Here is a 12,893-nt window from a genome sequence, read left to right as displayed (position 1 = left end):
CATAATTCTGGGAAGTAGGGGCTGTCCATCTCCATTTTGCAGTTGAGGAAACTGAGGCAAACAGAGGTGAAGTGACTTGCCCAGGGGTCACATAGCTAATAAGTGTATGAATCTAGGTCAGGTCTTCCTGACTTCAAGCCCAGCATTCTATCCACTGTGTCATCTCCACTGACAGATTTGTCCTATCTTTAATATTGCACTATTTAGAGGAAATCATCATCTATTTCAATTATTCAGATTTTAATATTATCTCTCAGCACCCAAGGCATTTCCCTGATCTGTCCAGTCTATATTACTAATTTCTTTACTAGAGAGACTTCTTTTTGCTAAGCAGTAACTGATTCCAACTGATCTTTTTCCCATTTCTTCAAATTCGGTATGCATCAAGGATCTGGGTCATCTTGGTGGGATGAATACTTTTTCTACTGATGTATTTCAATTCCTAACTTAAGATGATTTTTCAGAGTTGGTATGGCCAAAAATCTTCCATCACCTTGCAGCCTGGTGATGAGCTCCTCTGAACTGAGATAACACATACATCATCTATAATTCATCACCACACCTCTACGTGAAGCCTTTTCCATTTAGTACAACCCACTAGAGTTTGTACCTAGCTCAGCCTTCAAGAACAGAGGGTGACATTATATCCAAACCAAAATGAGATTCTGGAGGGGACTTTATTGGAGCTATAGATTCTATATGTATGTATGTGTGTGTGTATATCTGTGTGCATGTGCTTCTTCTGGACAACCATCTCATTTTTCCCTTTAAATAGAGAGCTCTCCAAGGCTAGAACAATTACAAAGTGGGGATTTGAAAGCTGACTATATGATAATTGTATTTGACCAAATATGATTCATAAATGTAGACATACAGATATAATTTTACTCCTCAAATTAGGGGACTAAAAGTCACATGGTCTCTTAGCTATAAAGTGGTGCTAAAGCAAGTTTCTACCCCTTGTCTTCCACTCCAGTCTCCAAAATGGATTGGTTAAGTCCATCTAATAGTCCACTAGCCAATAATAATAGCTAATATTTACACAGCACTTTCAGGTTTGCAAAGTGCTTTACAAATATTATCTCATTTTATCCTCACAACCACCCTGAGAGATAGATGCTATTATCATCATCCCAATTTTATAGAAAAAGAAATCAAGTCAGGCAGAGATAGGTCAAGTGATTTGCCCAGGATCACAAAGCCAATTTCTATGACTGGATTTGAATTCAGGTTTTCTTGACTTCAAGTAAGTTCAGTGCTCTACCCATTGCGTCATCTAGCTAAAATAAATGGCTCATTGGGACACTGTAGTTATTCCTATTTTGAAGACTGAAAGCTGTGTGAACCCTCAAAGTGATCCTAGTAGGGGAAACTTAATAAATGGGATATGTAGTGTAAGACACAGACGTGGAACTAAGAGTATTCTAAGGCAACACAGAAAGAGGAAGGCACCTGGGTAGAGGTAATTAAGGAAAAAACTCAGACGTTGTAGTAATGCTCATTAAGCCTGGGGCAAGCAGTTTTCCCCAAAAAGAAGTAAGAAAAGGGTGTTATAAGCCCTCCTATTTATATATATATATATATATATATATATGCATATACAATTTTCCACTTGTAAGGAGACCAAAGGCATAATAGAAAGGTAGTAACAAGAACTAACTTGGGACCTACAATACTGCAAAGAAATTACAAGCTCCTTGGATTCCAAGGCTTTTAAAGTTTCATCAGAGAATTAAAGAGCCTCCACCTCAGTATAATGACAAAATGGGTCTTCTTCCACTTTCTACCAACAAATTACCAAACATTTATTAGGTGCTTACTCTGAGGGCACAGGGTATGATGAAATAAAACAGCTCCAAGGGGTGTATTCTACTGGAGCAACATATTATATGGCGGGGGGGAGGTATATACGTGTGTGTAAATACACACACTCAGTATATCTGCAGGTAATAGATAGAGTGTATGTATGTTATATGTGTTAGACTACACACTGTGTATACTACACATGGTATATTAACAAAAAAATACAAGATAGTTGAAGATGAGGAATGTGTTGCTGGGGAACCAAGAGAAGTTTCATGCAGTACAGGTGTAAGCAGGTAACGAGGGATTCAAAGAGATAAGGAAGTACATTCCACATATGGAAAGATGGTCATTTTGAAGGCACAGAGATGAGAAATGGCGTACCATGTGTAAGGGGCAGCAAGGTCAGTTTGGCTGGAACACAACACATGCTAGGGAGCAATGTGTAATGATGCTGCACAGGTCAGCCAGGATCCAGTTATGAAGGGTTTCAAAAGGCCAAGAGAGAAGTCAACGTTTTATCCTAGAGGTAACAGAGTGACGTGTGGATGGAGAGATTCTTGGGGCAGCGAGATCAACCGGGAAGGCTGCTGCTATAGTCCAGGTGAGAGGTCCTGAGGACTGGAACTAAGTTAGAGGCTGTGTGAATAGTCAGAGGGAGATGGATGAGAGAGGTGGTGGAGTTAGAAAAGGCCTGCAAATGTCTCCTGCAGGTGAGATGGGAGCAGAGTCTTGAAGAAAACCAGGAGGCAGAGTTAAGGAGGTACATTCCAGGCATGGAGGAGAGCCAGTGTAAAGGCAAGGATTCAGGACATGGAGTGTCATGTTTAAAGAACATCAAGCAGGTCAGTGTGGCTAGGTTGAAGAGTATAACAAAGAAAGCAAAGTCAATCGGCAGCCAGTCAATAAACACTAGGTACACAGTATGTGCAACCACAGCATTGTGCTGGTGCTGGGAATCCCCCCCACCACAAAAGACAAAACAATCCCTCCCTTAAAGGAGGGAGAGGCAGAAGGTGCCAGATGGGTGAGGGCTTTAAAAAGCAAAGAGAGGTCAGAGGAGCCATGGAGCTGATGGAGTCTGGAGAGATAAGGCCAGACCTGCCCTTTGGCTGCTCTGGGGAGAAGGGACTGGAGCTCAACAGCCCTTGTGAAGTGGGGGTAGGGAGGAGGATAATGGGTACAAGTCAGGGGTGAATGATGACACCAAAGATGTAAGGCTGGGTGACTGACAGGATGGTGGTGCATGCAACAGTAATCAATAAGATTTATTATTGCAATAAGAGAAGGAACAGTAACAAGGAGGATGGGAAGAGGGCTTGGGAGGAAGATAACGAGGTCCGTTCTGGAGGTGCTGGTTTGAGATGTCTATGGGATATCCAATTCAAGATGCACAACAGGCAGTTGTCACGGATGTAAGACTGGAGGTCAGAAGAGAGGTTAGGGCTAGATCATCTACATGGAAATGACAACTCAGTCTGTGGGAGCTAATGAGATCATCAAGTGAGTTACTATAGAGCAATGTTTCTCTCACTATGCAGCAAAGAACCCTGAAATATACCAAATTTTAAAAAATGTAAATATTTATATGGTTTGTTAATAGGTATTAAGATGATAATTTTAGAGGATTTTCCTACAGGGGTTTGAGAATCATATATACAAGAAAAAGAGAAAAAGGCTCAGGAAAGAATCTTGGAAAACATCCATTGTTAGTGGATGTGACCTGGAAGAAGGTAATAGCAAAAGAAATTAAGAAGTAGATATCATACAGGTAGGAGAAGAATCAACAAGGAAAGATCGACAGAAGGGACTGACAATGTTTCAATGAAACAAAAAGGATGAGGATCTAGAAGAAGCCATTACACTTGGCAATTAAGAGATCACAGCTGCCTTTGGAGAGAGCAGTTTCAGATGAATGATGAGGTCAAAAGTCAGACTGTAGAGGACTTAGAGATTTACAAGAAAGTGAGAGGAGAGCAAGTAAAGGGAGTGATTGTAGACAGCTTTTTCAAGGTGTTTAGCCAAGAAGAGAAGGAGAGATATAGGCTGAGAGCTAGCTGGGATGAATTCAAGTGAAGGTTTTCGGTTTTTTGTTTGTTTTTAAAGAATGGGGGAGTCAAAAGAATGTTTGTAGGTCACAGACACAGTTAGTAGATAAGGAAAGACCGAAGAATAGTGAAAGACTGGGGATGATAGATCAATCTGCTGGAGAGGATGGGATGGAACGGGATCCCTCTTGCATGCACAAGTATTTGTCCTGGCAAGGAGAAAGGTCATCTCTTAATGAGAGAGGATACAGAAGTGGGGGAGACATCTGAGTGATGTGAAATGAGGAGTGAAGAGGCTCTTTTGAATGGCCTCAACTTTTCCTGTGTTGAGCAGGTGGTGAGAGTGGATGCCATAAGAGGTTTGAAGAGAGCTGAAAAGATTTTAAAGCAATACAAGGAAAATTATTAGCGATGTTGGGCACTTTGGAAGATACGTTGTCAATTTAATAACACTCTTGTCCCTAAGAGGCTGAAAAATGAGAGTCCTCTTGTAGCTGTACAGAAGTCTTACTTTAGGTTTGATCTGTGCAAAGCTGCAGTAGCCATCATGTCTTGTCAGCAAGGATGGTCTATGACTAAGTGTGCATTTTATGGGCTAGCTAGGGTGCAGGGGTCAGGAGGAAAGGGGGCAATGGTATTTGGTGTCTTTATAGTATATAGCATATACTTGTACACTCCTTTAGGGGAAAGACTGTTTTAACCATCCTTTGTATTTTCCCAATGCTTAGTGAAGGGTCTGAACAAAAGTTTGTTGCCTGATTAGAAGGGAGACATAATTAGAATGATTAGGCTCTTGGGGTGGGGGTGGGGAATTATGACAACTGGGGTTCCTCTGTAAACTACCTGGAAGTTAAAATGGAAATTGGAACCTTATATATGAGTCCCTTAAAAGGGCTTTCCTAATGATATGACTTCTATTTTTCACATGTACCAGGGAACTTAAGAGGATTTGGAAAAGTTGGCTAAATTCATCAGGTTGGAGCATCAATTTGTTTATATTTTTCTAATGGACTTAGTCCCTCAGAAAAATTTCCCCCCCCCATTCCTTTTTTATTCATTTACTAGCTCCCCCACCATTAAAAAAAAAAGACTTCTTTTTGTTATTTCAATCATAAGAAGCAACACAGTGTAATGGAGAATTGGGCCTGAAAGCAGAACAATTGGGGTTCAAGTCCTGTCTCTGTGATCCTGATCAAGTGCATTAACCTTTCTCAGCACTCCAGGCAACTCTCTAAGATGGCAAGTTGCAGGGAATGTGTGAGCCTGTATTGGTAGATGGTTTTCCTCATCAGGGAGCTCCTTATACCAATGAAATCAAGGTATCCATTCCCTAACCCTATCCTATTTCTATCACATAATTTAAAAATTATTGCTATCTTTTGTTTTTGTTATTGCCTTTATTACCAAAAACATCCCTTCCTCCTCCCATAGCCAGAATACCATCCCTCAGTGATAAAAAAAAGGGGGGGGGGTTTGGTTGGGGGAAGAAAATGTAATTCACCAAAACTAACCAAGGCAGATTTAATCTGACAGTATACAATGTTGCCAAACCCTGAAGTTCCCTATAGGTGCAAACATGGGAAGGAGGTGCATTGACTCATTTACTTTGAAAGTTTTTATTGTTCAATGTTAAATTTGCTTGTGTGTCTATGTGTACAAGTATATGTGTGTACATATGAGCACACCACTTAAACTTCTGTATGCTGATATACCCTTAAAAAAAAAATTTGGGAAGGGAGTGAATTTAAGGGGTTAGAAATTGTTTCAGACTTTTCTAAATCTTTATAAGAGGAAAAAAAATGGGGGGGAGGGAGGGAAGAAGGAGCTCTTCAAGAAATTCTAGCAGTCTAGAGTTAGAATGAAAAAGAAGACTGACTATGTCTTGGAATTAAGAATGACTTCTCTGGCTTTGGCTAGTAGTGAACTGATTTTTGGACTGTAAAATTTGAACTGCCTAAGTCTACTGTGGTGAAAGCTATATGAAAATGACCTGTATTTGATGTAATGATGACAAGTGTTTGTCTGTATGAAGGGTTTCTCTTTATAGGAGACTCTCGGGCATCTCAACTATTGGAATATAGTTTGGCAAATGCCATTATGTGTTTCATCTTTAACTACATTTTACATTTTAATTTAAATGGAATTCTATACAGATTCAATTCTGTGATGTATGAACTTGGATAACTTGAAAGTATAACTGAATATAAAAGTGGGTAGTTATAAGATTTTAATTCAACTATTTAATATTTAGGATTCTATTTGGTTTGCCTGTTTTAGAATGAAAATATCTAGACTGAAGCAGAAAGAGTGCTGGACAGTCAGGTGAGACCTGAATTTAAGTCCTGTTGACATCGATTAACTGTAGCCTCAGTGAATCAGTGAGCCTCAGCTTTCTTATTTATAAAAGGCTAAGATTTCCTATACTGCCTAGTTAACCAAGTATTATTAGGAAGTGCTGTATGCCAGGTAAATGTGAGTTTTTATTCTCATCACCAGTGGCATATAAGACTATTGTTACCATGGGAACATTTTTGGTGGGAAATGGAACCTAATTCATGTAGGTGCTTAAAAAGGAATCTAATGCTATGCTCACTGGTAGATTTAAGGAAGCCACAATGTGGTTCTATTATGGGAAAAAGTATGCTATATTTCATCTGTGTGAATAATGCAGACACACAGAACGCAAATATGCTTAAGGACAACCAACTGATCAACAAGTATTTATTAAGCAACTACTCTAAGTTTAATTATATCATTCGAGCTGAAAATTATTGGGCTGTGGCTACAGTGGATGAACATGAAGTCTGATAGTACTCTGGGTATCTATAATAGGTTTATCTAGAATTCTTAACTTTTTTTTGTGGCATGAACCCTTCTGGTAGTCTGGTGAAATCTATAGACCCCTTCTCAGAATAATATTTTTAAATGCATAAAATAAAATGTATAGGATTACGAAGAAAACAATGAATATTAAAAGATAATTATCTAAATTGAAACACACACATACACACACACACACACACACACACACACACACACACACACACACACAGAATTCTCAGATCTCTGATCTAGAGAATTATCCATAGGTTGGAAAAGATTTTCTAAGCTGTTTCTCAGAGATTCAGGAATCATTATGGAGAACATACCAACTTCTGAATAACAGTAAGGAAGTATTTGTTACCACTTTATTATCATTTTCATTTCCATCTTATGCTTCTTGGTTACGATTTTGATTTCTGTCCTTGGTGTCTGTGACTGTTGAAATTGCTTATGCCCAATGTCCAGTTTCATGTGAGATTTGGTTTGCCAGAGTATGTAAATAAAAGGTATTTGACAGGAGAATAAGAAAATGAATTATAACATCTCCATTCCTGCCTACATGTTACCTTGTTCTGATTACTACTGCATTTTTATTTTCATGCAATTTTGACATTGTTATGGACATAACTATAAGATTATTGAAATATACTGCTAACTTGTGACTAAGATTCTCTTCATCCATTGTTTCTCATTTGTTAATGACAAAAAAATAGACAATTTTCAGATAGCACTTTAGAGTTTGGCACAGAGTAACTCAATGGATCCTCACAATACCCCCTTTTATGACTGAGCACACTAAGGTTTAGAAACAGGTCACGATTCACATGTGCCCACCCTGTCTGTGTCAGAGGAATGCTTTGAACCTCAGTCCTGCTGACTCCAAGTTCAGCCCAAGATCAAGTCAGCTCTGACCAAAGTTTGTAGAGGGAAACCTACTAAGAATGGCTTCACTCAAAGTGGACAATACATGAACACAGATCTTTACAGGGAACACACTGAATTTTAGGGGGCAGAGAAACCATAAAAAGAGAATTACATATTGGGTCCTTACTTGGATCTGGTGATTGGTTTAGGTTTTTGTTGTTGTTCAGTCATGTCAGCTGTGTCCTACTCTGGAACCCCATTTGGGGTTTTCTTGGCAAAGAGGGGTTTGCTATTTCCTTCTCCAGCTCAATTTATAGATGAGGAAACTGAGGCGAACAGGATTAAGTGATTGCCCAGGCTCACACAGCTATTAAGTGCCTGAGGCTGCATTTGAATCATGAATATGAGTCTCCTCGATTCCAAGGTCAGTGCTCTATTCACTGTACCAGCTCGCTGCCCAAATTACTTTAGGGGCAAGGGATAATTAGAAGAGAAGTCGCTGGAAGCAAAGACAAAAGTGCCTTGAGATTTGCCCCTAAAAACCAACAATGGGCACAATAAAGTTTGGAGCTGGGGGATTAAGAGAGTGACTTTGTGGGCATTTCAGTGGAGAGAGTACCAGCCCTGGAATCAGGAGTACCTGATTAAAATCAGGCCTCAGACACTTGCTCATTGTGTGATCCTGAGCAAGTCACTTAACCCCAATTCAAACACCGCCCCCCCTCCCCGAGAATGGCTTTGAAAACACCAAGTCAGGTTTAGCCCAAGAAAGAAGGAAGCATTAAATTCAACTGTGGCTTCTGAATGCCAGTGGTCATATTAAGGACAAGCTGCTGTTTTCCTAGACACTGCATAAGCAATAAGAGTAGTGAAGCAAACGCTAGAAAGATTCAGCATTGTAAACAATTTTCTTCTCCCTGAATGTGCGCTTTTAGCAACTTCATCAACATATTATCATACCCCATACATCACATGCCTTTCAGGGCAAACTGTGGCTGCAGAGATGTGAACACCTAAGAGAGATTCAGAGAGAGAAGAGACCTTGGTGGTCTGTGGCCAAATGACTTATCAGAAACACGCTCCCAGGCTAGCAGGGGTACTTACTAGTGACTAAGTAAGGTACATGATGAGCAAAGACCTAAAAAAGAAGCTACAGAAGAAACTAGAGTCTGGACAATCTTAAGGATTCTTTTGCTCCACCAAAGGGGATGAGCTAAAGAGATACTAAAATTGCCGCAGTCCTTTTTGTTGTAAATGGAAATCCATATGGCTTGAAAGTAAAGATAATTTTTACCTAGTATGGGCAGAGACAGGCTTTTCTTTGAGGGCTGAAGTACACACATCCCTGTCCCCCCTGCATATAGCCTGGCAAGTAGAGTAGGTTGAATGGGAAAGTCAGAGTTAGTTGAGAGCATATCCTTTCCTAAGGTTACCTTGACCCTTCAAAACCCTGTTTAAAACTATTCTCCCTTCCTGGAATTATCCCCTTATTAATGTTATTAGACTATTCCCAACAATAACAAGGGTTGACAGTTACCTAAATCTTTTACATGTTCATCTCATTTTAGCTTCACAACAATCGCATGAGACAGATACTACAGGTATGAGTCACTGCTATTCCCATTTTACAGATGAAGAAACTGAGGCTTAAAGATCTTACCAAAGCTCACATGGTGAGTTAGTGTCTGAGGAAGAATATAAAATTCTCTTCTCCAACTCTGGTGTTTTTTCTCTTCACCCACCATAATTCCCTTAGCAGGTAAGTACTCAATTTGTACTTTATCTGCACTTACCTATGCATTGCTTTCTAAGCATTACATCTATGCCTGGGGCATATACCTTATTTGCTCTGTTTGACTAGGAGCTCACTGAAAGTAAAGACTATAGATTGCCTCTCTTCCTTTCTCTAGGCCAGCATTTCCCAACTTCTAGCCACAAGTCCATGGCAAATTTTTGTTTGTATGGCAGAAAAAACTTGGCAAAGTCCACTGTTTAAAAAAAGTTTTCACTTTAAAAAGGTACCCCCTTCCTCACCCTTCCCATCCCCATCCTCCAAGGTACTACAACCTCATTACTGAGGCTGCAGAGAGCTGGACAGTCTTCAGGAGAAACTTTAGATATTTTACCAGTCCAAAGTATAGTTCTGGCAGGGAAATATTTCTCTACCTCTGCCCAGCACAGCACTTGGCTCATCCACATAGGATGACTGCCACCACAGCACAAAATCTACAGTCTGATGTGGCACAGATTTAAGAGCACTCTTGACTGCCTTACCTGAGCCATGTTGCCCACTCCACTTTACTTGATCCAACAGTACAAGAGTTTCTTACTCCTTTGGTTAGTATGTATTCAGAGGGAACTATCAACATTTCACTGTGGTCTCCTCATTCCATGTCCTCTGTATGCCCTTGCTGCCATACTGAGAGGCCTTGGGCTGCTGCTGGAACTCAGCACCCTCCAAAAGGAAGATGATGTCCCAACAACTGGGCTCTTTAACCTCAGTCGCCGTTTTCTGACGGGTTCCTGTCTGTTCTCAGAATAGAATGAAAACCTGCCGTCTTCAGTGTCCAGCTCAAGTCTCTGGAGGTAGCTTTGAATCTGTCTCAGAAACCTGAAACTAGAAAGTGAGACGAGGGTTACAGAGATCCAGCTGCTGAGAAATGGACAATGGTATTATGGGATTGAATTATTTTATGAGTTGTTTCTACGAAAGCTCACACAGAGGAATCATGTTAAGTTGGGCATACATAGATCATTAGAGCTGAAAGGGATGTTAGAAATCATCTAATCCAACTTCCTCATTTTATAGATCAGGACACTGAGGCCCGGAGAGATTCTCTGTCCAAGAAACAATTAGTTATAATTAGGAATCAAAATTTAACTCCCCAGCAAAGCAGTTCACAAACATTTACTAAAGCCCTTGACATGTGTTAGGCATTGTTTTGGGTGCTAGAAATATAGACATAAAGATTCTGCCCTCAAGGAGCAGTGACAATCATGGGAAATAACATAAGTAGATAGAAAGTAATTTTTTAGGGGAAGTCTATGCACAGCTGATGGAGGTATTTATGAAAGGCTTCCTGTAGGAGGCAGAGTGTGAGCTGAGTTTTGAAGGAATCTACTAAGTTTTACAAAGGAATGGAGATGAACAAGGAGAAAATTCCAGGCCTGAGGGATACTCTATGCAAGGGCAAAGACAGGAAATGGATGTTATGTGTAAGGAACAGCAAACAGGCCAGTCTGGCCTGCCTAGAGAGTGCAGAGAGAGGAGTAAGGTATAGACAAGTCTGAAGAGGTAGGTAGTCTGGAATCAGGCTGGAAAGGGCTTTAACTGCCAGACAGAGGGGTGTCTACCTTTTATCCTGGAAGCAACAGGGAGCCAGGGGAGTAGGATTTCTTGACCTGGGATGAATGTAAAGGGGTCAGGAGGGGTCTGTGCACTTAGATGGAAAAGAATTACATCTTCATTTCAATACAGTTGGTTTCCTTTGTAATATTCCATTTTATTTTATGCATTCAACATTATCCTGAGGAATCCATGGGCTTCGCCAAAAGGGGTCCATAACACAAAAAAAGATTATGAACTCCCATACTGGAGCAAGGATGGGTTAGGGTCAAACCTATGTTTAGGGCCTCACTTTGACAGCAATTTAAAGGAAGGTTTGGAGATGAGAGGCACCAGAGCCCAATCAGGAGGAGGCTATTGCAGCAGTTCAAGGTGATACGGGTCTGAACTAGGGTGGTGGCCATAATAGCGAGGAGACAGGGTTAGATGTAAGAAATGCAATCGAGGTAGAATTCACAAGACTCGGCCACTAATTGGAAAGGACTCAAGTCATTAACTTGGGTGACTGAAATTGGGCAGTTAAGAAGAGGGTCTGATTGTCAGGGAGAGGAGACAATAAATGAAATCTATTCTGGACATAGATGAAAAGGACCTCAAAGGCCATCTTGCCCAGCTCCTCACTTTACAGATGAAAAAAACAAACAGGTCTAGGGTGATTAAATGATTTTCCCAATTTCCTATGAGTTTGAGAAATCTATAGGCTATACAATTAGAGATGTCCAAAAGGCAGATGGTACTCAAGATGGCAGTGGGAAAGGGATGGATATGTAAGTTTGGGAGTCACGGGGATAGACATAAATGAACTCAAGGAAGCTTCTGAGGTCAGTCGAGACTACAGAGAAAATAGCAAAGGGCCGACCCAACAGGCAGAGAATGTCCCCCAAACCTAGCGTCCAGGAAGAAAGCAGGGCATTTTACAGACGGTGCAAGAAGGAAGAGGGCTGAAAAAGGCTCAAGAATTTGGCAAAGGGGGGGGCAATCGTGCTCCTTCCTCTACTCCGCACTGTATCTATTACCCCGTACTCCAGTTTGAAAATTCCTTGTCGGAGGCCCGGGACACAAGGAATTCCCTCCTTTAGATCTGACAGATGCCCAGAGTAAGGGACCTGCCCCAGCTCCCGCAGCTAGCTAAGGACGTGCAAGGCTGCAGGGGCTCATCCCTCTGCCCTTCTCCCCGGGGCAGGAGGGCGGCTGGGCAGCAGAAACCACGAACAACGCCCTCCAGGCTGGGGAGGCCGGTCCCCCGGGGAGGGGGTGCACGGTTCCGGCGTCTCGCACACAGTGGCGGGGAGGAGGTGGAGAGAGGGGGAGCGAATAGACCCTGGGGCCTTTGGAGGGACCCCTGGCAGCGGTCGCTGCGCCCGAGAAAAGTTTCAGGGAAGCGCCGGTAGTCAAGCGGTCAGGCGGAAGAGGGACGCGGCCCGCGGGCTGGGTCCCACGTGGGCGCAAGCTACCGGGCCGGACCCCACCTGGGGAATCCGGAGGCGCAGCGGGCCTCCAGAGCTCCCCGGGCAGGGGGGCGGCCTGTGGAGCAGCAAGAGCGCCGAGCGCGGAGGGAGCAGAGCGGCCGAGCTGCGTGCTCGTGCCCGAGGCTCCCCCTTGCCCCCCGCCCTCTCGCCCGGAGACGAGGCCGCGCGCACGCGCGCGCTCCGGCAGGATTGGCTGGGCCCCGAGCCGGGGGTGTAGGGTGTCGGGAGGGGGTGGGGAGAAAGAGAGACAGGAGTGCGCGCGCGCGTAGCCGTCCGCGGCTGCTCCTGCTGCTCCTCCTCCTCCTCCTCCCCCGCCTGCTCCGCACGCGCCCGCGCTTCTCCCCCGCGGCCTACGAAGGGGCCTGAGGCGCAGTCGTCTGCCTGAGCTGCGGTTTGCTCTCCAGGACGAGCTCTTACCTGCCGGGCGCAGCCTCCAGCAGTGTTCCCGTACGGGAGAACCCCTTCCCCAGTGCTCACTCTCCGGTGCCAGCCCCGCCGCTGCCGTTGCCCCCGCAGGGACCGAGGCAAGTTTACAAACAC

The 12,893-nt window shown here is 42.8% G+C and overlaps 2 protein-coding genes across 2 annotated transcripts in view; one reads left to right on the top strand and one right to left on the bottom strand.

Moving 5' to 3' along the window:
- The window catches only part of ZNF740 (zinc finger protein 740), a 20,342-nt gene extending 7,449 nt beyond the window's left edge, over window positions 1-12,893 (bottom strand). Inside the window, exons 1-2 of the mRNA XM_072654804.1 lie at window positions 12,771-12,893; window positions 9,813-10,155 (exon numbers count right to left, since the gene is read on the bottom strand). Of these exons, the coding sequence (XP_072510905.1) occupies window positions 9,813-9,821 (9 nt within the window). The 5' untranslated portion in view covers window positions 9,822-10,155; window positions 12,771-12,893. The remainder of the gene's footprint in view (window positions 1-9,812; window positions 10,156-12,770) is intronic.
- Window positions 12,746-12,893, top strand: part of CSAD (cysteine sulfinic acid decarboxylase) — a 40,448-nt gene continuing 40,300 nt past the window's right edge. Inside the window, exon 1 of the mRNA XM_072654797.1 lies at window positions 12,746-12,877. The gene's annotated coding sequence lies outside the window, so the exon portion shown is untranslated. The remainder of the gene's footprint in view (window positions 12,878-12,893) is intronic.

Source organism: Notamacropus eugenii, chromosome 3 (assembly GCF_028372415.1).
Source record: "Notamacropus eugenii isolate mMacEug1 chromosome 3, mMacEug1.pri_v2, whole genome shotgun sequence".
Lineage (NCBI taxonomy): Eukaryota > Metazoa > Chordata > Mammalia > Diprotodontia > Macropodidae > Notamacropus > Notamacropus eugenii.
The sequence above is the reverse complement of the archived record's forward strand: the minus strand, read 5'-3'. Positions and strand labels throughout refer to the sequence as shown.